Below are 27,322 nucleotides of genomic sequence, written 5' to 3' on the forward strand. Positions count from 1 at the left end.
AAGCTTGACGAACTGAGAGCGCATGCTCGGGGCTGCACAGCACAACCACAGACGCATCTGGCTGCGCAAAAACCATTTACCGAAACTGAGCCTGGTCCTTCCCGTACCAGGGTAAACTGGGAACCTTGAAATCCTAGACTCATACCATAATGCTCCTTTCATACACGCACACGGATGCATCCTGCAATTGGATGAGCGGGAAAGCGAGTGTTTCTTTTGTTCAGCTTTAGCATAGGGGCTTCCTAGAGCTGGTTCTCAAGAATAGGTAATCTAGAATGTATGCTGGGAATTTAAGTGGAACTGGCTAATTTTGAAGTAGATAGCTGTATATACGCATGAGATTACTTATCTATAAACCCTGAAGGAATTCATGCAGGTCAGAATGTGGTTGGCACTAAGATGGTTTTGTGTCAACAGAGATTGAAGAGAGGAGGTAAGGAACAGAGTGTGCCTAACGATATGCAGAGTAGTGGATCTGGGTCCTGGGGAAATGTGTGCTGCTTTCACTTGAGTGATCATTCAGGTGTATGTGTGTCATAATCATTAAGATCAGCCAAGAGGCTTCTGCTAACTAATGATGCCTGAGTTTGGGTCCCCTAGGAACTGTAGGCATATGGAAATTGATTTCCTCTGCCAAAAGCTTATGCAGAAAGGCACTTGTCTAGGTGGTAATGTACCAACTGCTCAATTAACAGAATTATTCTTTATTGCAAAGTATTTTCCCATAACATAAAGGAAATGTAGTGTGAAAAGATCAAGTGAGCAGCCTTCCAGAGTTACAGAAAGCAGTGTTTTCTTGGCACCACAGCAACAAAAGTGAATCCGTAACAACCAGATCCTGCACCAGCCAGCAGATAGCTCTGAAAGACACCCAGCGAGCAGAGGGCAAGTACCCATTGACCTTATAAAAGAAAAAAGATGCATAGATTCACAGTGCCCAGCTTTGTTCTCCATCATACAACTTCAGAAAAACAGCCTAATAGGCCTATACTCTAAGTTGAGGGTCCGATGATGGAACTGTGGACTAGCCTGACCAGACCAATGGGCAAGTTACTTGGCAACACAGGCTGAATTGCTTGTCTTCCACTCGACAGGCTGAAATAGACTATCAGCATAAATCTTCGCTGGACAGTGCAGGGATAGTCTGGGGTATTCACTAGTTAGGCTATCTGCTCTAGACAACATACATCCCATGCATCCAAATCAGATCACTGTCCATCTTCCCTTTGGGAAGAAAAGCCCATAGTATTCCCAGGAATGTCATCCCTTTCTCTTTCATTCCTTTCTTCATTGGGGTTTGGAGAACAATGAGTCTATAACTATACTAGGAAATGCTACAGAAGAGATGTTCACTCCCTCTTCCATCTTCTGTGTTACCATTCCCATTGTATTTTTCTCACAACAGCTCTTCTCCAATCCTTGGGCCATTTCCCCATTACCTCTAATACTGCCCTATGTTTCCCCCAACCAAATACAGAGTACGGTCCTTAACAGCAATGACCACAAAAACTGGAGATAGAACAGACCCATAAGATCATTTGCTCCACTGAGTTCATATTTAAGTGAATCAGTTAGGACCCTATCTATTACATGCTTTGATAAGTGACATCATAGGTAAAATGCCAAAAGTTGCAATATGGTTCCTCTGTTCTTTTAAAATTTTTCTGCTTCTTCTCGTTACAATATTCATCTCAGGGACCATTCCAACAATGAGAACCATGGTGTCTGCAAATTCAGTGAGTTTTTTAAGTTAATTTCTCCACATCTGAAGATTTATTGTACTCTTAGCATGGATTCAGATTTTTATTCCTCTCAAAAGCCTTATCCCAGGGGTTCAGAACTCATGGCTACGTGAGACCTCAGTGTTCCGCACAACTAAATGCAATATGGAAAAGACATGATCTTCTAGACAGGCTACCTACAGGGTTTTCAAAAATGTGATTTCATAAAGACAAAGGAATAGTATCGATGGTTAGTTGCTGTTTATGTCAAAGGTCTAATTAGTCTCATATAAATAGTGCTAAAGAAGCCCTTGTAGCACAGTGTTTAAAACAATTGGCTGCCCCCCTCAACGTGGTAGATCTGCACCCACCAGCCACTCTATAGGAGAAAGATGAAGCGTCCTAAAGATGACAGCTTGGAACCCTACAGGGCAGTTCGGCTCATCTTATGGGATCTCTAGGAAACACCTAGATGTCAGCAGTTTGGGTTTGGGTTTAAATAGTGCTTTAAATGAAATGTTGTTTTCTTGAATTAAATTATCTTGTACAACTCCTCCACACTTGAATATAATGTCAAATCAATAGCACAAAAAAAGTTTTTACACCAGAAAATTCACTATAGTCATACTTTATTTACATCTGCTAAAGAATTTGGAAATTTATTTATACTATATATTACATTTATAATATTTGTTTATATGTACTTGTTGTTGTTACTGTTAGGTGCTGTCAAGTACAACTCAAAGTGGTCCTATGAGCAACAGATTTGTATCCTGCCCTATCCTGTGTCATCCTTATCACTTCTGACATACTGAGCCTATTGCTGCAGTCACTGTGTCAAATAAAAAAGCAATTTATAAAAAAAAAATTTAAAAAGAGCACAATTTATATGTATGTATAGAATATAAAGAATATACTTATATATACAATGTGTAGGTAATCAAAACACATTATAAGTATATATAATACGTATGTAATTGAAACATTGTTCATATATTGATTCCAGATTGATTAATGTTGATGTTGTTGTTGTTGTTGTTAAGTGCCATTGAGTCATAGACTCATAGCGACCATATGAACAAAAGACCTGAACACTTGTATGACTTTCATCATTTCTCCAAGTTCACAGGGTTTCCTGGAGGCAAGCTATTTCAGAAGTGGCTGCCACTCCTGCTTCCAAACTTGTTAATACTTTTTTTAAAAAAGGAAGTATAAAGTATAACATCAAGTTCTTATAGGCCAACTCTTCTTTCTACTTCTTTTAATTTAAGTAGAATCCTCTGGAGAACCGCTAAGTGCAGAACACAGTCTTACTTGAACAGAGACCTTATTCTCTCTTGTGGGGAAAATAAGGGGTGGGGGAGCTGCCTTACCTGCTTTCAAGGGTTTAGGGAGGATCCCTTTATCAAGTAAATATGATCAATCTGATGAATAGTTCTTTTATTTGAAGAAGACAAATTTTACCTCACTCTCAGCTCTAGACCTTGGGAAAGTGGTAATGAACAAGCACACACTCTGCTTTTATGAGCACTTGCATACTAAGGGGGAAGGAAAATCAGTAATACACCATTTATCCAATGGTATCAAGTTACATGGCTAAATAACACACTGTTGTTGTTGTGTGCCCTCCAGTCAGAACTGACCCATAGCTGACCCTTCAGCAGGTTTTCAAAGGCAGTAAATCACACTGGAAGAGATTGCCTATCATTCTACGGAGCAGGTGGTGGGTTCAAATCATATCTCTTTGAGAGTGCAGCACAGTTTATCATTAAGCCACAGGCTAATATGCATTCTGAGAAGAGTTCTTTTTCTATAGGATATTTGAGGAAGGTTGTCTTGAGAAGGTGACATCTGATCAAACCCTCACAGATAAAAAGGGAGCAAATACTGTCAGCATCTCCAGGAAAGACTCGCCAGGCAGAGTCAACAAAAGCTCAAATCTGACAGATCAGCAAAGAGGCCAGTGTGGTTAGAATAGATATGAACGAGTGAAAGTGGAAAGATATGAGACAGAGAGTAGAACATGTAGGACTTCGGAAGTCATTGTAAAAACGTTTGCTTTCCTACTGATAGAAATGGGAAACCACTGGAAGGGATTCAGCATAGCTATGGCATGATCGACTTTCAAGGCCTCATTTTCCCATGCAGGCAGAAAACAGGGAGCAGGGAGAAAAATTACTTTGGAGGATGTTGCAAAGTTCAATTATTAGTGATCTAAACCTGGGTAGTAGCAGTGAATGCTAATAATGTATTCAGATTTGGTATATAATTTGAAGGTAAAGTAGGATTAACTCCACTAGATATGAAGATTAATTCTTGCCATTATTTTATTAGAGTTTAACATTTTTATTTCAGACTTTGATCTCAAGGCTTAGTAGCACATGAAGCTAATACTTGTTGTTTGAACCTCAGGATAAATGAGTTTCTGATCCTTGTCTGAGAACACATTTGCCTAGAAGAGAGGGAAATTAGAGATATCTGGCAACGAAGAAGCGTACAGAATGTGTAGAAGAGTATGAAAATTACTAAATCCATTCATCTATAATTATCCATTGGATATTCACTTTTATTGTTCCTGAGGGAAGGAGAAAAGAGAGAAAGAAGAGTAGCAACAGCATGAAGTGGTAAACATGTAGTTAGGCGTATAGATGAAATTTAGTAAAATTAAATTTAGCAAAATGGAGTTGACTACTTAGGGAAATTTCGACTAAGGTAAGTACGTCATTCGATGTGATATGAAAATACCACATGATATATCTTCTATTTTCATGACTTTTGTTTCACAAGAAATATAATCACTGAATGAAAAAGGGTTTGGTTTTATGCAGTTTTCTTTTCCTTATTTGAAAATAAAACTTCAGTCTTAATAGATTTTATGCCATATTCTAAAGAATAAGATTTTATGTTGAATCGGCTATTAAAAGTCTTAAACCACTACTTGTGTCATAAGGAGAAATACATTCTTAAGAAATTAGTCACAAGGGTGCTCTAGTGGCCTAGTGGCAAGAAGCTGCACTGCAATCCCAGAGGTATGCGGTTTGAATCCACCAGATGCTCTGCTGGAAAAGGAGGGGCAATCTCCTCCTGTACCAGTCAGATCTGATTTGACGGTACATACACAAAAAATAATAAAAGAAAATTTTTTTAAAAAGAAAGAAACTAGTCTCTATTTCTTAATAATGGATTTTCCAGACTTCCTTCTGAAATCATAGTAATGCTATCATCTACCCAGAAAATATCTGGTAATCAGCTGAAGAACTTCTGGAATGGGACCAAGGAGCTTTAGCATATATAGAATCAGGTGTATTGGGTTCAAAAAGAACAAAAGCAAACTATTCTAAACTCTATTGCACACATTAAAACCTTTGAATAAGCATATATCCTGGGAAAACGAATTTGGGCTCACCAAGAACAAGCAAATGAAACAGATGGGGGCAAAGTGGAATGTCTGTTCTGCTTAAATGTGGGTTCCCCCCTCAGGCTAATGCATCACATAGTTATAGTAACACACTGATTCTCAGGAGTCACATGGCAGCCATTAAATTGACTAATAAACTCGGCATCCAGAAGAATCTATTGAATGAATATGCTTAGCATTGATTGAGAGTCCCAATTACCTGGGAAAAAAACAGGGTCATTTTCTCCAAAGCCTGGCCAGCGTGTGCATTACTGGTAGGAGAGAGGTGGATTTCTTCTTGCTCTGAGAAATCAAGACTGAAGCTACTGCTTGGCACCATTGATCTCCAATGCTTCGCCAAGCTTATGAAGCAAAGCATGCCTTTTGATGGGTGCAAATTGCTTTTTCATGATCAATGGTGGAAATAAGAGGTGGTTTTGTTGTTTTTTTTAACCCTGCTTCAAGTTTTCACTCTGAATGGCAAAATGAAAGCACGTTAGCCTAGAGTAACTAACAGCTACTACTCACCCCAAGTCCCAGGAAAGCTAAAAATAAGGCTGCATGCCTCCTGTTTCTGTCAGAAAGGATATTTATAGAAATCTACTTAACCTTACTTAAGGAAATGGGCTAAACTTACACCATTAAAAATCTCGTGAAAATTTCATCAGAATAATAGCAAAAGCTGATCACATGTGCACAAAAATGATAGGACTTTGAGCTTCCACATATTTTGCAGCCCTGGGGAATTACAGATGGGCTAATAGGGGAGGTGAATGTGAAATATTTATGAAAGGCAAAGGGAGGGAGGCAGTAAACTCATGACACAACAATTGTCTCTACTATCTCTGCAAGATTGAGGGTATTTTTTACATTTAAAAATAGTGTATTGGGGGAAAGCTACAGATGAAATAGTAAAAGAGAAGCTTAAAAAAATACAGGTTACCATTCCCTCCAGCATATTAAAAAGGAAGAAACTAGATACAGAAACTATTTCATTTGTTTTGATGTTAATATTTCTTATGTGAAGACCTTGAATTTGTATTCTTTTTGTCCCAAGAGTTTAGATGCTCTGAAATAGGACATTCTTTTTCATGCCCATATGAAGCTGTTACATGACTCAAAGTTATTCAGTAAACTTCTGTAATGGTTTCCATGATGTAGATACATAAAAAACCATATTAAAGTAGAACTTACAGATTTTTCCACATAGATCTTATATATCTTACCTACCTAGTGGAAACACATCAATCTTTAAGATATTAGAAAGCAATGTGCAAGCTGACTGACTGTAGGAGTGCCCTTGAAAGGACAGCATTCCATCAAATTCCACAGGAGCCTGGGGAACATCACAGTGGGCTTTGATGCAGTTTTAAAGAAAGTAAACAGAGAGGGCAGTATACCCATGCAAGGTAGACGGAGAAAGATCTTAGCACACCGGTTCTCCTAGACTTACCCCCATGAAATTTCACTGTTCTTCAAGCTCTGAAAATGGAAAAGCTGCAAAGAAATAAAAGTGGATCCAAAAGAAGACAAAAAAAGATTAGGCAAAACGTCGAAAGCAGGCAGCTTGTCTTAGGGAGCTCATAACATGAACCGGTTCTCTCTGCAGGACAAGTTGATGGTCACTGCCACCATATGACTTGAGCAGAAAGGCCACCTGACCCAAAACAAGGCTGCCCACAAGCCTCACATTTACTAGGCATTTCTTCACGTTAAGGAATCATTTCCCTCTTGAACTTTCCACGGGTTTTCACTTTTTTTTTAAATAGAAACATTCATACAGCAATGGTCCATACCTAGATTTTTCCTTAAAGAACCCCAAAATTTTAGAAACAGCATGTTAACAGCTAAGAATTATTGTCAAAGAAAACTAAATGTCTGGAAAATTAATATATATACCCATATTAAACTCATACCATAACATTATCATAATTGCCATTAACAAAAGCATCACCCCTCTGGAAAATCTTTTTTTTTTAGAATGGTCATCAAATTGACCTTGTCAGGCTGTCAGTGTCCCTAATGTTTTCTTTCACTGAGGTTATCCACTTGACCATCAAAAATATATCCAATCATGTGCTAACAGTGTGGGGTCCACAGATGATCCAGAGGGTTATAGAACAATCATCTCTGGCTGAATGTTCATTAATATATTGGAATAGTAATTAGGGTTCAACAATCAATAAGAAAATGGCCATGAGCTTTCAATTACACAAATTTTAACCAGTTTCTAGATTCTCAAAATTCATTTTAAAACCACAAATTACTTCCTTCAACAGTGATTATGCTTATAGGTTCTCTTAGTTAAGGTATGTTCCAGGAGGCAAATTAATTTGATGCAGATCATATTTGGAAAGTTTACCTACTGTGCATTAAATCATTTAGCATTTCCCAAGGCCAAGGTAAAATGACTTTTTAAATTATTTTAACCAGTTTCTGAGATTATCCAAGCCATTACCCATGTGGCCTTCTTGACTAATTGAATTTTCTCTTCCACTTGTATATTCCAGCTTCTGCCAGCACTTATGTTCCGACGGTGTGCAACGGGCGAGAAGTCCTGGACTCCACCACCTCATCTCTGTGATTGTGAATTGCAGTTCAGTTCTTGTGTTTTTTAGACTGTTAGACAAAAGTGTTGTGTGCAGCTCCAGAATATGGAAAAAAAGCAAAAGAACAACCTTAGTACCTTTTTTTTTAGAAACCGTACAATAAATTATTTTTGAGGACTGTACAGTAAATAGTGATATGCTAGAACTTTTTAGACTGGTTTTAGTGCTCTGATTACTAATAATTCCCTAGAACATGGACATAACCATTGTTTACAGAGCTGAGCAGTGGTGACAAGGTCTGACAGGGTCAGTCTACTAAATAAACATGGTGGCAATATTAGGTAACATTTTTTCCTATGAAGTTTTTTGTAGGTCCTTGTTGTAACTAACTTAGGATGAGTTTCTATATTGTATATTAAAGTTACTTTATGTGTAACAGATTGGTTTTTCTCAGCACAAGATTAAAAGCATCTGTATTAATGTAAAGATATTGACAATAAAACCTTCAAGGTTTTCCAGCATGGTGGATAATGGTTTGTTCCTTTTGAGTTACTTAAGGTAATTTGGATATGCTGATGTCAAATCATTTCTACTTCTGATGTTAAAAGCCATGCTGTTTCCTGTTGCATCGATATATGTTGTGAGTACGAGCTGTGACTCTTCCAGAGTGTTGTGAATAGATCTACACTATCTTGTAGGTCATGATGATCCCAGACTGACTGGCAATACCACCTCAGTGGCCAGATGATGATGCAGATATTAGTTGCTGTAATAATTCCTTCAAGCAGCCCAGCATTTACCTAATTAAGGTCTGGAGGCAGGAGGAGAAGTTTCCCACACTTTAAATGCTGAACCTTCCAGAAGAGTTCTGATGCTGGTCATTTTCACAGTCAGCCTTAGTCACGATCAATGACACTGGCAAAGAAGCTTATCATCAAATCACTGTAACTATCCACGGCTCAATGAGGCAATAAAAGTGCAGAGGCCCCTTTTTTCAGAGTCCCAGGAACAGTGTTCAGATGCAGGGGCTTGCCACTAACCTTTTATAATTTACTACACTAAATAAAAAATGAACAGGAAATGCAATGGGTGAGCTAAAACTGTGAAGGCTTAGTCTTTCCAGTGAGGCCTTATTTCTCTTGATCAACCCTTTACTCAAAAAGTCATTTAGTAATGTAATTTATCGAGAATCAAATAATCTGCCAGTCCTGTGCTAGGAACCATGAATAAAGCACATTCATAGCCAATGGCAGCTATAAAATCAGCACACAATGGATGCATTGTATTTCTTCTCTCTTGAGGTCAAAAGTTCAAAGTCAAGGTGTCAGAAGGGCTGCACTTCCTATAAAGCTCTAGAGCAGAATCTGTCCTATATCTCTTGGAGTTTCTGGTGGTTGCAAGCTTCTTTGACTTGGGATCACATAATGCCAGTGGCTGCCTCTGTGTTCACAACCCCTTCTCCTCTCTGTTGTCTTCTCTGTGTGTCTCTTATATAGATACTAGTTTTTTAATTTAGGATTCACTCAGATAACCCAGGATGGTATTATCATCTTGGTAACATTATAACTTAATCACATCTACAAAGAGCATTTTTCCAAACAAGGTAACATCAGGGGGCTCCAGGGATTAGGATGTGGATCACCTTTTAGGGACCATGACCAAGGTAAAGATGTGTATGATGTAGGGATGTAGGCTTGTCTTTAATAAGAAGATAATTAAAACTATGAGGGAACTCATAAACTAACTTACCCTAGTACTTAAGGAGTTGTGCTACAAACCCACAGCCAGGTGGTTGGAATCCAGCTGGTGGTTATAATCAGCTGCTCGGCTGGAGGAAAATGAGCAATCTCCTCCCATGCAAACTGCGGCTTTGGAAACCCTCTGGGAAGGTCAACAATGAATTGGTTCTGACTCAATGGCACTTATAAGAAGAGCAGATAGCAAAGAGTAGTTCGTGCATCATGGTTTGCCAAAAGATCAAACAAATCAGTGTTGGAAGTGGGATAGCCAGAATGTTCTTTAGAAGCAAGGATGTTAAACCTTTTTTCTCAGGTACTTTGGGCATGTTATCAGGAGGACCTAGTCCTTCGGAAAGTTCATCATTCTTAGAAAAGTAAAAGGTTGTTGAAAGAGATAAGACCCTCCAGGAGCTGGATGGACTTAGTTACAGCAATAATGGGTTAAATACAACAGAGAATGAGGCTGGAAAAGAACAGGCAGCGTTTCATTCTTTTGTGCATAAGGTTGCTGTAAGTTGGACCCAACTTGGTATTACCTAACACAATATACACAAGTAGCCAAAACTTGCTGATACTTTTTAAAAGAATATTTTAAAATAACTCATGCACAAAACTTAACAGAACTGGCCTTGAAGGAAATAAAGTGAGGAGTCAGGTGTGGGAAATTCTTTTCTTTCTCAATGCTTTTGCATCAACAATCTAATCGATCATTCGAAAACCCACCAGATGTTCAAAGACAACAGTGCTCACCAGTCCCTGAATTCACCCATTCAAGTAAGAACGTTAAGTTTGAGGAGCGGGGATGGGGTGGGAGGGTAAGTTGGATAATAGATCCAACAGCACTAGATGACAAAAAGGAATTCTTCTGTGACTGAAGGAGTGTTAGCAGAGTGCGCTCAGAATGTGCATCTGCTCGGGATGAAGGCAGAGGTGAGACTGATGGAAGAGAAAAGAAATGCAAACCACCGATGGAACATGACAGTCCTAGGAAGGCCCTGTCCGATGGGTGGCTCAGAGACACACCAGATGCCGCAAACAATCAAACTGCTCGTGGATCTTTTAAAACAAATAATTAAGCCTTGGCATGAATCTTAAGAAAACTGATTTTGAGATCTGGCTATCTGACCTATGGCCATTATACTTCATGCCACGACGGTATATGGACAATTTATAACCAGGCAGCTCTCATCATGTTCTCCTTCTTTGCCACACACTCAGGTGTTGTTGCTGTTTGAAAGTGCATCATGTCATGTGTGAACCTTAGAAATTGATCTTAAAAAATAAAATTAGTATATATGGAAACAAATAGCTATAGAATCTCTTTTACATAAACTGTTTCAAAACAGATAGGTTTCTAGTTAATCTTTACTACAGTAACATCTCATTCTTCCAAAATATAGCTAGTTGAGACTATCAATAATTGTAAAAAGAAAAAAAAATCAGAATCTAAGGAGTCCAACCAGAATGACACTTCTTTGAAAATGTGTCTATAAATTGCTATAATCCACATAGTCACATGCTTTTGCATAGTCAAGACGACACAGGTAAGCATCTTTCTTGTATTCCCTGTTGTCAGCAAGACCCATCTGATGCCTGTAATGATATCCCTTATTCCATATCCTCTAATAAATACAGCTTGAATGTCTAGCAGGTCCCTATGAATGTATTGCTCTAGTAATATGCTCTATAAATTTTTACTTATGTATAATTTTAATAATGTTGTTGTTGTTGTTGTTAAGTGCCATTGAGTTAAGTATAACCCTTAGCAACCCTATGTTGCTCAGAACTACAGTTCTGAACCCTTCCTATTATGTGCCATTGTAGCAGACACTGTGTCAATCCACCTGGTTGAGGGTCTTCCTCTCCTTAACCAACTCTCTGCCTTTCCAACCAGCATGTCTCTCTCCAAGGAATAAACTCTCATGCCCAAAGTATGTGAGGCAAAGCTCTATCATTTTTGCCTCCAAGAAGTATTGTTAGATGCACTTTCTCCAAGACATACTTGCTTGTTCTTTTGGCTGTCCATGTTCAGTGCTCTTCTCCACCATCACAGCTCAAAGGCATCAATTCCTCTTCTGTCATCCTAACTCACTGTCCAGCTCTCAAATACATAGCAAGTAATCAGAAAGACCATGGCCTGAATCAGATTTATCATTATCATAGTCCTCAAACTCATATCATTGCTCCTCAACAATTTGGACAGGTCTCTGACTGCAGACCTTCTCAGTGTAATATGTCTCCTGATTTCCTGACTGCTGGTACAAAGGATGTTGATTATGGATCCAAGTAAAATGAAGTTGTTGACAGTATCAGTCTTCTCCATCATGATGTTGCCTATAGGTCCAGTGGTGAGGATTTTTGTTTTCTTCACAATGAGATGCAATCCCTATTGAACGCTATATTCTTTGATCTTCTGCAAGAAGTGCTTAAAGCACTCCTCCTCACTTTGAGCCAGCAAGGTTGTGTCATCGGCATAAAGCAGATTATTTATTGATGAGTCTTCCTCTGATCTTGAAACTACATCTTCTCCATAGAGTCCCACTTCTTGAATAATTTGCCCAGCATACAGGTAGAATAGGTATGGAGAGAGAATAAAACTCTGATGAACACACTTCTTAATTTTAAAACATGTAGTGTTCCCTTGCTGTTTTCACCCAACAGCCTAGTGGTCTAAGTATAGGTTTTATATGAGCCTAGTGAAGTGTCCTGGGATTCCCATTCCTCTCAATGTTAGTCATCACTTGTTTTGATTCACACAGTCAAAAGCCTTTGTGTGGTCAATAAAGCATAAATAGATATTCTTCTGATATTTTTTACTTTCAGCCAGGATCCATCTGACATCAGCAATGATATCCCTGGTGCTACGATCTCTTCTAAATTCTTCTTGAACTTCTGGCAATTCCCTATTTATGTACTGTTCTAGCCCTTTTTGAAATAACTTTAGCAGTATTTTATTTGCATATAACATTAATAATAACATTGTTGCATAGATTCCACCCTCTATTGGATCACCTGTCTTGAGAATGGGACAAATAGAGTTCTCTTCCAATTCGTCAGCCAGACAGCTATCCTTCAAAATTCCTGACATGGACTGGTGAGTCCATCCAGGGCTGCAACTGTTAGTTGAAACAAGGTATCCCATCAATTCCTGGAGCCTTGTTTTTTTGCCTATGCCTTCAATGCAGCTTCCACTTCCTCCTTCATTACCATTAACTCCCACACATACAATACTTAATGCAGTTTTTCAGTGTCAGTCAATTCTTTACAATACCTGTGTGTATTCCCTTCATCTTCTTTGATGGTTCTTGGATCATTCAACATATTGCCCACTGCCATATGTTCCAGTATTATGAATACTGAAGTATTTGTAATATTTTTTATAATGTCTACATTTTGTTGGATCACTTTTCTTTAGAAAGAGGCAAGAATATATATCACTTCCAGTCAGTCAGGTAATATAGTCTTCCAAATTTCCTGGTAACCCCCTACACAGGGGCCTAGAAATTCTATTAATTAATTGTTGGGTCAAAGTAGTTCTTCCATATAACCAATTTAAACCACATTTCTCCTTAAGAAGAAAATAATGACAAAATGTACACAAAAATCTTATGAAATTATTTTAATCCTAGAAAGGCCTTAAATGCTAGTAACAAAAGAGGTGGGGAAGAGAACAAGAATAAAATTCAGTCTCTTTAATCAAATGAACACCTAATTGAATTGCTCATTTTCATCAAGTGATATAATTCTTCCAGAGAAGAGATGTTCTTATCCAGAGGACAATAGATTTAAAGATGTTTTTAAAGAGTGCCAAGAGATTTTATAGGAAAGTATTGACTTAATAATGTATTTAAGATCAAAACTGCCTTTTAGAAAAATTTTAAATAACCTTTTCTACTACTTAGGAGTGGAAAAAGAAATAACAAATGCCAATTAAAAGTCATAGGGACATGATTAATTTGTTTATGTCTTTCAACCTTCTATTGACTTTTATAAAGGCCAGACACAGAATCAGGGCTTCAAACTGGTTCATTCCAGTTCATTCTCCTGCTGAGAATCCACATTCCCACTCAACACACACACACACACATATACACACACTCTACATTTTAACAAGGTTCTAGGAATCTAGAGGAATTGGGTAGAAATGCAAATCCTCAGCAGGCAGTAGAACCAGAATAAACCTGTTTTTAGTTCTGCAGAAAGCAAAAGTGGATTTTATAGCTAGGACTTCTAGCTAGGATTTTATAGCCTCTTCACCATTGTCTATCACACTTCTCCAGTAAAAGACAAACCACTAAGATCCAAAGGGGGCCCGTGGGGAGACAGGGAGGAGTGCAAGTCCTTTCCAAGGATGGGACTAAGCTAAAAATCTCTTTAATATCTAAAATTAGAAACAAATAAGTCCCCCCCATATCAACTACATTTTCAGAAGGTTCATTAAAATTTAAGGCATTTTTGACATGTCAGATATTTGAGCCCAGTGACAGGAGAAGAGAGGAGCTCCTTGGGAGCAAATGCCAATTATCTCTATGGCTTGGAACATACATGTTGAGCACAGTTGAGGATGAAGCGAGGTGACAGGTGAGTATGTGAAAACTTCCTGAGTCTGCTCTGTCTTGTCTAACTTTACCAGGGTTCCTCTGAAAGAGCACACTTCAGATCTGTTTTCTTTCTGCTGTTTAAATTTTTATCAAAAAGAGAAAGGCTCACCAGCATGCTGTTGGCAGGAAAGAAATCAGCAATGCCAAAGTAATTTCTTCTTCATAAAAAGACTTTCAAAATATGTATGCCAAGTGAGACCATCTGGATTCCACAACAAAAAAATAAAATAACAGTGACCTCAACCCATATTCAACTATGAACAGTAAAGATGTACACAAAACAAGTGTTCTTTCAACAGCAACAGAATAGGCTAGTGTTTGACACACCAACCAAATAAACGTGGTTATTTTTTTCTTCCCCTCCCATTTTCCCCAAAAATAGAGACAGCACTGGGTGAGCAGACATTACCAGTCAGAACTCATTGACATGGATGGCTGGGAGAAAATACTCAGTAAACTTTAGCCTCTCTCAGCTAAACCTAGATATTCTGAAAATCAGGATTAAGACTTATAAAGATTAATGTATTTTGCAAACAAACCAGAACACCTTAGATTATTAATGGTCAGAAAACTCTCCTCATTCTGGTTCTAAAACAATTACTGTTTATAATACAGGCCATAACTTTCCACTAGGCCAACACAACTTTCTCTATGTTGTTGTTGTTATTGTTGTTAGGTGTCATCGAGTCTAGACGACTCATAGTGATCCTATCAACAAAAGGCCTGAGCACTGTTCATAGAGTTTCCATAGGCAAGCCATTTCGGAAGGGGATGCCACTCGTGCTTCCAAGCTTGTTTTAATCAGGAAGCTCTACCAAACACTGTCCACCATGGGTAACCATTATCACATTTGGTATATCAGTGTCACAGTGTTCACCTTCACAGCAACCATGAATTACATCCGTATAGCAATGCACAAACCAGTGCTATACCACCTAGAAGAATTTTGGAAAAAAAAAAAAAAACCCAACAAAACAATTTAAACCAGGGCTGAGGGTCTTTTGGGGCTTTAAGCCACTGCCTTCCTTAAACCCTATGCCAAGCCTCAAGGGCCTCACTGCTGGTGGGAAGAACAGTAAGTACTACACGTCAAACACAAGCCCCCCAAAAAAGCACACAACCCCAAAAACTTGCGAATACTTGCGCACATGGACCATCCTGCCTCCAGAAATTCTATCAACAGTGCTCAGGCCTTCCAGTCATAGAGTCGCTATGAGTCGTCTATGACTCGACAGCGCCTAACAACAACAATATAGGCCTAACTCCAGTCAAACTTCTTTCAGCGAATATATAAATTATGTCTAGTAATCCTGCATAGGAAATGACATGATTTTAAATTTGAATAATTTGAATAAGAACAACACTTACTTTGTTAACGACTAATGTTACAACTGCATTCTAACTATAAGCACAGTTATGCAAGTTTTTAAAATTGAATTCTTGTTTTATTGGCTTAAAAAAGGAAGCCTTTCAAGTAAGTGATAGTCTCTAAAAATCTTGTAGAAGAAAAATAACCATTTAATTTTTTAAACTGGTTCTTGAAGTACGATAATGTCCTACTTCTATTTTCTGGATACCAAAAAACTATGCGAAAAATTTTTTACAGTGATAGGCACTTGAGATAAATTTAATAAAAACAAAACAAACAACTCCCAACTGCTGTCATGTCAAAACTGACTCACAGCTGACCCCCCAGTGGGTTTCCAGGGCTGTAAATCACACAAGAGATGATTCCTCTTCCTCCCTGGCGTCTCTGCTGGATTCAAACCATCAGGGAGGTATCAATTAACATGAGTTATCAGGGTAACACCTTAAGGCTTATGCCAGCAGTGCTCCTGTTCATAAAACCAGCCATTTTCTACACTAACAATTTGGTGCACAAGCTATCAGATTTATTTCAAATTATCTTTCAAGTATTATATAAACTCTTCCAAGTCACTTGATATCTTTGATAATGCCAAATTATTTATATGAAAGAAAATCAAGAGGTTTCTTAGCCCTTCCTCCATTTTCTTTTAATTCCATCAACACTTTTAGCCAAGACCTTAACAATTCCAAGAAAGATAGAATTTCAAAGAAAATTATAAATTTGGATAACTCAGGCACATGCTGACTCTTAAAACAGATACCTATAACTGAGATTTCTGAAATCAAGAGAAGATGCTCTGTGGAAAAAAAAATGAAAAATTTATTTTCTTTCATCCCTCATCATTATTATACAAAAGATGTTTGAAGGTCTATTGGGAAAATAAATAATGGGGAAAATAACCATACCTAAAAAAAGTTTTCAAATCTTTCCCAAGATACAAACAAAAGACATCAACAGGATCACAATACATATTCTCAGATCTGCCCTCCCAAACTTACTTTTTCTGCAGATGTTTGTAAATAAAAGTTACCCATTAGTTATATGGCATGCAGCAGCAGTGCACAGGTGGGTTTAAACTGGGTTTTCAGGTACATTTATATACAGATAAATCTCTTCCTGAGTTGAGCTTCATCTTCAGTTGAGACCCAAGCCACTTGCTGTCCTTTTTTGGTAAGGTACTTGTCCATGTGATAAGGCAAACATTTTAACCTCTCTCCTTTCCTTTTCAATGGCTTGGTTCTCTTCTAGGGAATTACCAACATGACATGTGCCAAGTTCTACAATGTCATCCCGTAAAACTAGAAAGTGGGTTTCTTTGTTCATTAGTCTGAAGGCAACAGCATTGTCCCTCATATATTTGGAGCTCTTGAAGATTTCAGTTGAACAGATTCAAAACGGTCTTCTTTTTCCTGTGAGGAGGGTAAAAAATCAATTAATTAAAATTCCAAAACATTTGAGGAACTTACATGTCTAGAAGGAAAGAAGCAGAGACCATTTCCATCAATGTGCCTGTCACTTGGAATTCACATTTTTATACTGAAAGTTGGGTGGCAGAGATAAAACAAGATAGAAGATGTTCCCTGAAGGGTGCTTTTGATGTCCAGGAAATCAGACAGACTGATTCAAAATAAAAGCAAACACATGATTACAAGATACAGTAACAGACGTATCTATGAATCCTATGAATAAACCTCTCCGAGTTTTGGAAGGGGACACTTGAACTGAGTGCTAAAATGCATGACCTCGCTATGCTAAGAGTGGACAAAACAGAACTGACAGAAAGAAAATCTTCTCAAGGGTCTGAGTAAGAAGAAGACAGACAGTACAAATAAGTAAGGAGGACACCAAAGAGAGAGAAGATCATGTGGATTCACTGATACAGATGCTAAGAAAAACTTCTGAATATATGCTTACTAAAGGACCTTCGGTGGGCCTAGTGAACAGAAAGCGACGCTACCAAGTCTAAGGTGGATGGTTTTAATCGGTGGCTCTCAGGCCTGGTTTTAATTGGTTTTGGTCAAACATTCTTCTAAGTGGTGTAGCATTGGTCTGTCCATCTGCCGTACAGCGGTAACTCGTGGTTGCTGTGATGCTGAATACCGTGGCACTAATGTGTCATATGTGACCATGATTACCCTTGGTAGACAGTGTTTGGTGGAGCTCCCTGATTAAAACAAGCTTGGAAACAGGAGTGGCATCCACTTCCGAAATAGCTTGTCCCTGGAAACTCTATGAACTTGAAGAAACAATGAAAGTTATACAAATGTTCAGGTCTTTCCTTCATAGGGTCACTATGAGTTGCCTACGACTTGACGGCACTTAACAACAACAACAACAACAAAGGACCCTTGGTCTCACAATGTTTAAGCACCTGGCTGCTGACTGAAAGGTCTGGGGTTCAAATTCACCAGCCGATCCCGGGGTGGGGGGTGGGGGGGTAAAAGACATGATGGTGTGCTTCTACAAAGATTAAAACCAAAACTCGCTGTCATTCATTCCCACTCATAACAACCCAATCAACCTTTCAGGTAGCACCTGGCGACTCAATCCCTGTGCCACAAAGATTCCTTAGTGCATGTGGCATGAACTGCAGCACAGGAAATCAGTCCTGGGAGGCAGCTGTACTCTGTCTTGCAGAGGAATTATTATGCACAGAACTGAGCTAGCTACACACAGCAGTAGCAATGCCTATTAAAGAGAGAAAACAAACCATCTTTGGTGATAAATACAAACTTGAACTCAAATATATTTCTGCTGGGTTTTTTGAGAGAATAATTCAATATGTAATCTATTCAGTATTTTTTTAATGGATATCTAGAAAGAAGGGGTGGCATTTTTCTCAGCATTTTAATTGTTAGCATGAGTGAAAACTTTCTGAGACTGCTGGAATGTGATAGGTGCTAAGATTAAATAAAGGCAGAGGAAAATAGAATTACTTGGTTATATTAAATAACCCTGAAGGAGGCTACTCTTAGGTACAGGAGACTGCGTGGCAATGGGAGAGAAGTGAAATGAGAAAATGATGGGGAGCTGGCACTGCATGGCTGTCAAGAAGAATAAGGTGGTGTTTGTGTTTTCTCTCAATTGAGTGGTGAAGTCCAAGGCATCAGGCTGGATTTAAAGCTACAGGGACAGGATTAGAGAAGAAAACCAGAGCAGGTGCACAAGCATCTGTTTTTGTCTGCAAGACCCTGGGAAAGCAGAGGGCAGATCTCCTCAGCACGGATGACTCAGCCAGTAAGAACCTGCCAAGAGTCTCACGATAAACTGCCGTAACAACTTTTTTGATATAATCATTTCAAATTCAGGTACTTTTAAGCTCCTACAGAGTTCCAGGAATGAGGCTATACTTCAGAAATACAAAGGTGAGTGCAACAAAATGTGCCTTCAAGGAGCTCCCACTGTATTACAGGAAAGTGCTCTGGGGTCGCTGACCAGAAAAGGAATGGGAGATATACTGTCATTTTACCTTGAAGAGGATTTGATTCAACATTTTCCTAAAAGGCGTAGGGTGATCTGCTGGTTATCCTCATAGTATTAAACAAACACTGAAAGTCCTGTATAAAACATGTTGATTCATAGGGTTTTAGTCACCACGTTCTTGATGCTAACACTGGATTTTGCTCTGATTGCCAATATGCTAAGTTCTGTACATGGCTGGCCCCTGCTGACTGACTGTGGCCTTACTGACTGCAGAGACTGCATCATTCATTTTTAAATTCCTAAGACATGACCCAGGGCCTGGTTAATGGTAAGATTTTAGTCTATGGTTATAAAAAAGTGTTGACGTGTTACATTTAGAAGGAAAAACACTGGATAATAACTTGAGAAATGTGATCTCTACTTCCTATCTAATATCCTGTAGGTGTATAAGTGAATCTCTCTAGGTTTCCGTTTACTGAAGCATTAAACAAGGATGCCACACAAGATTATCCCTTAAAACTCTCAAGTCAAGAATGTATTTAAAAGCTTCTCCTAGAAGTTTCTCCTTATGTTGTCAATATGTGGCCTTCTCCTCTATGCTCCAAGCAACCCTACTCACTGTCATCATTTGTGGTTCTGTGGCTTTTATCTGTCTGTCTGTTTCTGTGTGTGAGAAAGAGAGATAGAGAGGAGAGCTACTGGTATGTGTAACTGACTAGATCCCCCTTGAGATAAGGGGTTGGCTTCTATTTGACTGATCTCCCAAACCTGGCAAAGTAGCCAACACAAACTATCTCATAAAATACGGTGGAATGGAGAAAAATGAAAGAAGCAACTGAAAAAAAAATAAGACAAATAAATTACTGAACTCAGAAACAATGTGAGAATTATAAACAAAGCACCATAACCACAGTGCAGTGTTCTAGAAATACAAAATAACAGCTGACCTTTAAAACCTAGATTAGGATATATAAAACGAAGCCAAAGTCTCCACGGCACAATAATTAAAGAATTTCTTTATTAAGCAATTTATAAACTTCTTCCTCCAAGAAATCACACATAACAGACAAACACTGGAAACTGCACTGACATCCATCAACAAATGAATGATTAAATAAAATTGTATATATCTACATAATAAGCAGCTCTGTTGTATGTGTGTAAGGAGTGTGTTTGAGAGAGAAAGACTGATTGACTCGTTGATTTGTGCAACCAATTAGAACCAATCCATAGTGTCAACAACGACAACAACAAAAAAATCCTACAGTGGATTTTCAGAGGCTGTAATTCACATGGAAAGAAATTTCCCCATCTTTCTCTGAGGACCAGCTGGCGGATTCAAACCACCCGCCTTTTGGTTGGCAGCACAACTTCTTATCACTAGTCCACCAGACCTCCTTCATTAATTAGCAGGGTATGTTTTCCCAGCCTTCACAGTTCTCTGTTTTGATAACAAAAAATCCAGGAACAAACTGACACAAGACCAGGAAAAAGAAAAAGGAAGTCCTCAAGTACCAATTAGTAAGGTTCATGGGCAATCACAGGAATCCATGGTAAACACACTAATCAAATTGTGTGGCCATCCAAGCAATAAATGTCCTCTGTTTTACTTCTGTTAATGAAGGGTAATTGGAGAGATTTTATTTTTATTATTAGCAGGCTAAGTACAAAACAGTAGGTTCAAGAATAGCTGCCTGTATGCCACACAGGCTTTAATTCTCCTCTGGGCAGGAAGACTTCCTGTCCACAAGGCATGCAGCCTCAGGTGGGCTCTGACAATTCTCTGTGACTAATGGGTTTTCCAATTAGATAGTCTGACAAAGGAAACAGCTTCCCACAACTGTAGGTAAATGTACCCATTGGGGGTTTAGACTGATCCCCTGACAAAGTTACCTCTTTGAAAAATTGCTATTAGCTTGTTTTTGGACTCAGGTCAAAACTGAACGCCTTTTCCAGGCATTCTCATGTCTATGGCCTGATAGAACCATTTATGGTGGGCCAACAAGGTGGGAAGGGCCCCAAAACTCACTTGTCAAATCCAAATGGTGCATTCAAAAGCCTACCATTTCCCAGTGACTCATCAGTTTCTCAGAAAAACACTGCAACTTCCCCTTTAGAAGGATCTGTAATGGCACAGTGGTTAAATGCTCAGTGGCTAAGCAAAGGAACTGTGGTTCTAATTCCCCAGCAACTCTCTGGGACAAAGATGTGGCAGCCTATTTGGATGGGTCCATTGAGAGTCAAAATTAACTGGGCTGCAATAGGCTTCCCTTTGAGGGAAACTTTACTCACTACTCTGCACTTAAAAGAATGCCACTGGCCCAACAGGACCCTTGATTTATCAAACTTACCCTATAGCCTGGCCTCGTTCACACTCTGTCTTCTGAGCTCTATTCCTGGTCATATGCTGCCCATTTGATGTTCTTAATAAACCTTGTTATATTTTCACTAACTTGAGCTATTGCCAATAACCTCGCCATTTAGTCTGCCATTTGGGAAACTGCAGTCTGACAGATTAAAAGACACCCTTCTTTGTCTCCACAAACACCAGCGGTTGGTCAGATCACCTGGGTCAGCTTTGAATATTCTTAAATTTGCATCATTCTGTACTTGTAAGAGTGTTTCTGTTACGCCAATACTCAGTGTTTATAGGTGTAATGAATCAAAGGTGTTGCATGGATTCTATTATAAGACTAACTGGCCCCTCAGTTTATAAATGCACAGTGTAACTTGTTAAAAATTCTATCCTCACCTTTGTTGCCAAGGATTTGAGTTTTCCCAGTAGTGACCGTTTATTGGAATACACAACTTCCTCTTCATTATCTTCTCCTTCCATGATCGCACAACTGTCGGCAGCAGGGAGCTCACACTCTTTTGAGTTAGCTGTCATTACTAACTTGGAGTATTTGTACTCCAGTCTGAAGAGTGATTAGAAGATAAATAAATACATAAACAAATAAAGAGGCAAACACATAAGTGGTAGTTTATTTTTATATAAATGAACCCGTGTTCTAGATGGTAATACGCCAGCTCATTAAATTGTCTTGTAATATAGTTATTCCACTAACAAGTTCCCATTTACCTATCGCCATAGCTTTATATGTTCATTCACTTAGTAACATGCAGATTTTTTCCAGGATTTCGAAGAAGCAGCACAAAACAACACTACCATAATTTTACATTGATTGAATTGTCCAGTTATGAAGAACTTTTAGAAAACAAAAAGAAATCCTGAGGTTTGAATACAAGGGGTGTTTTAAAATTTATTAATACTAAAGTTTTTTAAAGTTTGCTTCAAAAACATAAGAATTCCCAAAAGTGATGTGATCTTTATTATTTCTCCTTATAATTTATTCATTTACAATTAACATCCCAGATACTTGAACTGTCTCTAGATAATGTTAATATTGAACTTTCTCAACCCCATTTACAAGTAATTTTTTTTTTTTTTTGCTGATGACAAATAGAAAATTTAATATTCTGGCAAGGAATCAATACACATTCAGAGGTTAGATTCAATATTCAACTCCAGATTCTTTGAGTCCTGAAGCAAATAAATGTGATATTTGCCTATATGCTTAGTCTGTTTCTTTGCAAATACATGCCAAAAAGAAATTGAAAAGTCAAAGGTGGGCTGAGAAGACAGCATATTATTACAAAAGGAATAAAAAGAAAGCATGCCTTCCAATCTCAGCTATGCTACCTTCTACCTGAGTAATCAAGAGCTTAGTTTTTCTTAGACTGCACAAATGAATGAGTTCAAGCCCATGGTCTCTGATGTCCTATGATCTTGTCATTAAGGATAAAAATCCTTGTGCTAGCTTTCTTAAAGGCCTTGTCTACATTTTTTTCATTAGGAGAAATATTTTGAGTCTCTGAGAAAATCAGATGTTATGATTAAATCTACAATGTTCAAAATAAAACTGAGGCTCCTTTTCTTATATAGACATTCCAATGATATTACTTACTTTTGATTCTTTTTCCAGAAATAGCAAGTTAGGGCCACCAGCAAAACAGCTGTAAAAGCTCCCACACCTGCTCCCACTTTTAGCCAGAAGTCAACTGTTTCACATGTCGACAACTTTTTCTCTGGCAAAGAAATTCCTTTAATGCACCATTTAGGTTCATTCCATACATACAAGGTTTCCTTAAGAAAAATAAAAGTATCTTTTGTGAAAAATGTGGATTATAAGAATGTCCCAGTTTATTTCTCCATTTACAAGATGCATATATGGGAAGCACATAACAGATCTTTGAGGAAAGAAACAAAAAGAAATCACAGAAGCTATTAAAAGAGCTCAAAAAAGGGGATCTACGCCAATTGGATCCTGCATATCACAGAGACCCTAAAGTTTATAACAACATGTATTGGGAATAAATTATGTAATAAACTTATTTTATAATACAAAATGTATATAAGTAAATAAAACCATGGGCAATATTTTGACAAATGAGAATCCAGATTGGATGTGAACTCTAGTTCTGTTACAAGGTCAATCTCCTATAGAAGAAGAAAGGACTTTGCCAATCCTTTATTCATGGTAGGCATTAAGAGGATTATTCTGGAAAGTCCACATTCATCGTGAAGAGATTCCAGGGATGGAAGAAAGAGCTATACAAGAAAGTAAGGAAATAACGACCTAAAATTCAACACAGTCAAATAGAGAAGTAGACTGTTGCCAAGAAGGGCTCACTCACTATATGCTGAAGAGAATGAATTAAAAGATCACCATCTGGACATACATTTTGGGTTATGTTCTCCAAATTTCTGCTGACTCCTAATGTTCTGTCACATTTTTTTAATGAAATCTTTGATTGGCTAATACTTTTGTTGGCATGGGTATCACCTGTCCATTATGTTAAGTTTCCTAACAGGCTTCTCCCCTGAGTAGAAAAGTAAACCTTTTTACTGGTTTCTGGGCGTGTATGATCCCCATGTACGGCAGATTTGGTGGCTGGGGTGGTGGCAGGACCCAGACTGCACCCCTCTCTTCCATGCCAAAATATGAAGACTATTACCCCAGGCCATTATCATTCACATCAGGTACTCTTCACCTTGTCCATTTCTTTATGACAAGGGTTATCAGACTGTAAGTTGCAACTGGCAACATATTTTATCTCAATCACAAGTTTTATTTAAAATAGACATAAAAAGCCAATCAGAAAAGCAAATTAGAATACAATACCTGATGCTTTATATATTTCAACATGGGCAGCAGTGGCAATTTACATGATAATTATATCTACTGACTAAGAGAAGGGTATTAAATCTTTCACTCCTTGTGCCTCATTAAATTTTTTGGAGTGTGATGATCACTTTGATCAACACTCTAACAGAAGGATGATATCATGACATTTAATTTTGTGTTAATTTGTAGTTAGCCATGAAGCTTTATGCAGAAGAATCTTACTTTGTCCAAAAGTTTAAAAGAAGGTTTGTATAAGAATATTCAGCATGGTTTTTTTTTTTCCCTACTAATTTATTTACAAAATTTGAATACAAATCCTTTCAATTTCCCTCAAACCCCTCGTGGTTTGTTTTTTTTTTTTTCAAGAAAGAGCATTAATGACCAATTATTTTTACTTTGCTTTTTTCATGACAACTGTAGCATTTTCATTAAACTTAGTATAAATTAATTACTCTTAAAAATGGATTACATTAATTTCATAAGTAAAAAATAAGGTGAGAAATGCAAAGGCTTGTTCAAGTTTTTTGGCTCCATCTGTGTCATACAAAGACAGTCCTTGAGAAAAATGTTGGCTCGAGTCAATAAATGTTTACTCCACTTGAACTGTATTTAAATGAGAAAGAAAAAAAAAATAGACTGTGCAAGCAAAGCTTCTGCTGTTTCATCAAAGGTGCTCTAGCCAATGAAAACAGCGGGCTCTAATGTCTAAAGTGAGGAAGGTCTGGCTGCCTAGTGGTAAGCAGCTGTGCTGCAATACCCAAAGGAGACAGTTTGAATCCACCAGCTGCTCTGTGAGAGAAGGGGCAATCTCCACCCATGCAAGTTACTGCCTCTGAAAAGCCACCAGAGGGTCGGCTCCCAGTGTGTTCCAACTCAGATAGTAAACAATAACAACATCTAAGGAGAGTTTTATAAATGAATCTTAAAATTTCAAAGTTAAAATACACTTGTAACAAAAACAAAACAAATACTTGTAACCCAACATGCTTCATTTTCAATAAATTCTTCAAACACTCTCAAAGAAGAAAAGATGATCAAGCTATTAGCAAAATTTCTTAGTCATTCTGTAATGGTCCTTTAGACAGCAGCCTCATTACTTCACTCAGTCATATATCACGGGCAAACAAGAAAATGGCTGGCATTGCAGCTAAAAAAATAGATATACTTTTCCAGCATGTAGTGATGACTGTGTAAACTGGTAAAACACATTTGAGAATAAATTAAAAAGCATTTCTCTTAGAGATAGCATGGTATCTCTTCAGATCTTTACTACTGCCTGACACTTAGAAGTAAATGCTTAATACCCACTTGGAACTTGGTATAGATTTTTGAGATCCAATTTGATAAGAGCACTTTTATCACAAGTTGTGCAGATCTCCTGGTTTATACTTGCTATCTGCGGAAGGCTTATCGTGTCGTGTGAATCTAACACATACAACTGGATTAGATATATTTTCAGAATTACAGAAGTACACCGTAGTCCACAGAAAGTGAAAAATTGTAAAGGACGGAGCAGAAAATAGGACTGAAATCTGCAATAGAGTCATTGTAAAAGATACTCAGGGCTCTTTTTACCACTCTATAATAAAGGTCTGGTATCCATGAAAATCAATTCTTCTCCATGGACATAATGGAAAACACAGTGGAAGTTGTTGTCTGTACTATGTTAAGGTCCCTGGAGAGTTGACTTTTAGAAATATCTTAGCTAGATTTTGGAAGTAGCCAGACCCACTTACAGCAATACACCCACATCTGCAGTAGTTGCACAGAATAGACCATGCAACGTGTCTAAGTTCATGAATGCCTTTCACGTGTGCCTGGCTGAAACAAAATCCCATTTAGAAAATATTTTCAAAACTGATATCTAAGTAATACAGAAAGGCACCCTTAACTGAAATTTTCTTTTTTTCCTCAAATTAAATTTGAAACTATAAGAGTAAATCATATATTTCAACATGTGAAACACATCAAAGTGTTCCAGAAGATACTTTTCTTCAGGCAAAAATAAATATTTAAAAAGAATTATCCAGCAACGACCTGTTCCCTATACTCTTTTCACATGCCACAGAGAGCTTTCTAATGGAGGTAGTGTGGATGAAAGAAAATTAGATAAATTGGTGCGGCTTCCCTGCTTTCACCTTCTAATCATTACCTCCAGAAGGCAAATATTAAATATTAAAGAACATTTGGATAAAATATCACTGAACTTTCCAAAACCCTTAAGTTAAACTTGGTGCCCAAAAAAGGGCATACAGCTTAGCTTTTTTATTTACTCTGAAAAGTGATCGTAAGATAAGTCTAGCATCATTTCAGAAGAAGAGTAAAGAATTTCCATTGCAAAGAGCAAAGAAGCATCATTCTTATTACTATAAGGATTAATAAGGAACCAGTTTTTGTGGAACTGAACCTTCATTGCTGACCCACTTTAAAATTTAAAAAGAAACTAGCTCAACAGGGTGCCAAGTGTGAGAGCCGAATTTTCCCTGGGTGCTCTGCGCTGAAATGAATTATCTGTAGGCAACACTTGATGAACTGAATAAAACATTTTCTTTTATATTTTCAGTGCTATTTGGGGATTCCCCCCCCATTTTGTATTAAAATATTAATAAAGACCACATTTACATGAACTTATGTGTATACTTTATCATATAATATTAAGAGAGAAAGGAGTGTTCCCTAAAACAATTTCATTTCTGGGTATATATTCTAGTGTAGCTGATGTTGTGTCTATGTACTGGATTTGATGTACAATGCATTGCTTACTACAGGATCACTGTCACTGATATTTGAAAAACACTGGTTTAAACAGTCCTCATCTGCCCAGTCGAGGGTTCAACACCAACGATACCAGATGCTCTGTTCGCATGGAATTGAAGGTAAGGGATGCTCTGATCTCCCCCTCCATATTCTAGCCTTGTGATATACCATCGAAGGCCCTGGGAGGCATCAGTGGGCAGGAATGCTCCCATTTCCACTACCTTTATTCTCTTCAGCACTCTAGCCTGCAGCCTCCTCTGTGGGTCCTATAGGTCAGTCCTATCCCACCTAAAGTCCCTACCTCTCAGAAGTCTCATCAAAATCTCCAGTCATCTGATGTTCCACTCTCCATGGATTCCTGACACCAGTATTGATATATTCTCATCTGTGCTTCTGTACTGTCATTTCAGCGTAATTTAGGAGCAAAAGGCAGTAAGCAAGTGGTCCTAATGCAGACAAGGTTGGTACTATTTTTTTCTTATTTTTTTATTAGAGTGTGTGTGTGTGTGTGTGTGTGTGTGTGTGTGTGTGTGTTCAAATCTGATCTGACTGGTACAGGAGGAGACTGTTCCTCCTT

At 38.0% G+C, this 27,322-nt stretch overlaps 2 protein-coding genes across 5 annotated transcripts in view; one reads left to right on the plus strand and one right to left on the minus strand.

Annotated features, from left to right (window-relative positions):
• Nucleotides 1-7,987, plus strand: part of GRM3 (glutamate receptor, metabotropic 3) — a 310,500-nt gene extending 302,513 nt beyond the window's left edge. For 2 of the 3 annotated variants that reach the window (XM_006891435.1, XM_006891436.1), the window contains one exon: nt 7,629-7,987. In XM_006891435.1, coding sequence (XP_006891497.1) covers nt 7,629-7,702 — 74 coding nt within the window. In that variant the 3' untranslated portion in view covers nt 7,703-7,987. Of the gene's footprint in view, nt 1-3,678; nt 3,687-7,628 lie in introns of all 3 variants that reach the window. The other variant, XM_006891437.1, reaches the window with a different exon arrangement.
• Nucleotides 7,988-16,313: 8,326 nt separating this feature from the next.
• KIAA1324L (KIAA1324-like ortholog) overlaps nt 16,314-27,322 on the minus strand; it is a 206,170-nt gene continuing 195,161 nt past the window's right edge. Inside the window, exons 20-22 of one of the 2 annotated variants that reach the window (XM_006891439.1) lie at nt 22,768-22,946; nt 21,552-21,717; nt 16,314-16,785 (exon numbers count right to left, since the gene is read on the minus strand). In XM_006891439.1, the coding sequence (XP_006891501.1) occupies nt 16,726-16,785; nt 21,552-21,717; nt 22,768-22,946 (405 nt within the window). In that variant the 3' untranslated portion in view covers nt 16,314-16,725. The remainder of the gene's footprint in view (nt 16,786-21,551; nt 21,718-22,767; nt 22,947-27,322) is intronic. The other variant, XM_006891438.1, reaches the window with a different exon arrangement.

This window comes from Elephantulus edwardii, unplaced genomic scaffold (assembly GCF_000299155.1).
Source record: "Elephantulus edwardii isolate Elephantulus edwardi_28Jun2011 unplaced genomic scaffold, EleEdw1.0 scaffold00098, whole genome shotgun sequence".
NCBI classification, from domain to species: Eukaryota; Metazoa; Chordata; class Mammalia; order Macroscelidea; family Macroscelididae; genus Elephantulus; species Elephantulus edwardii.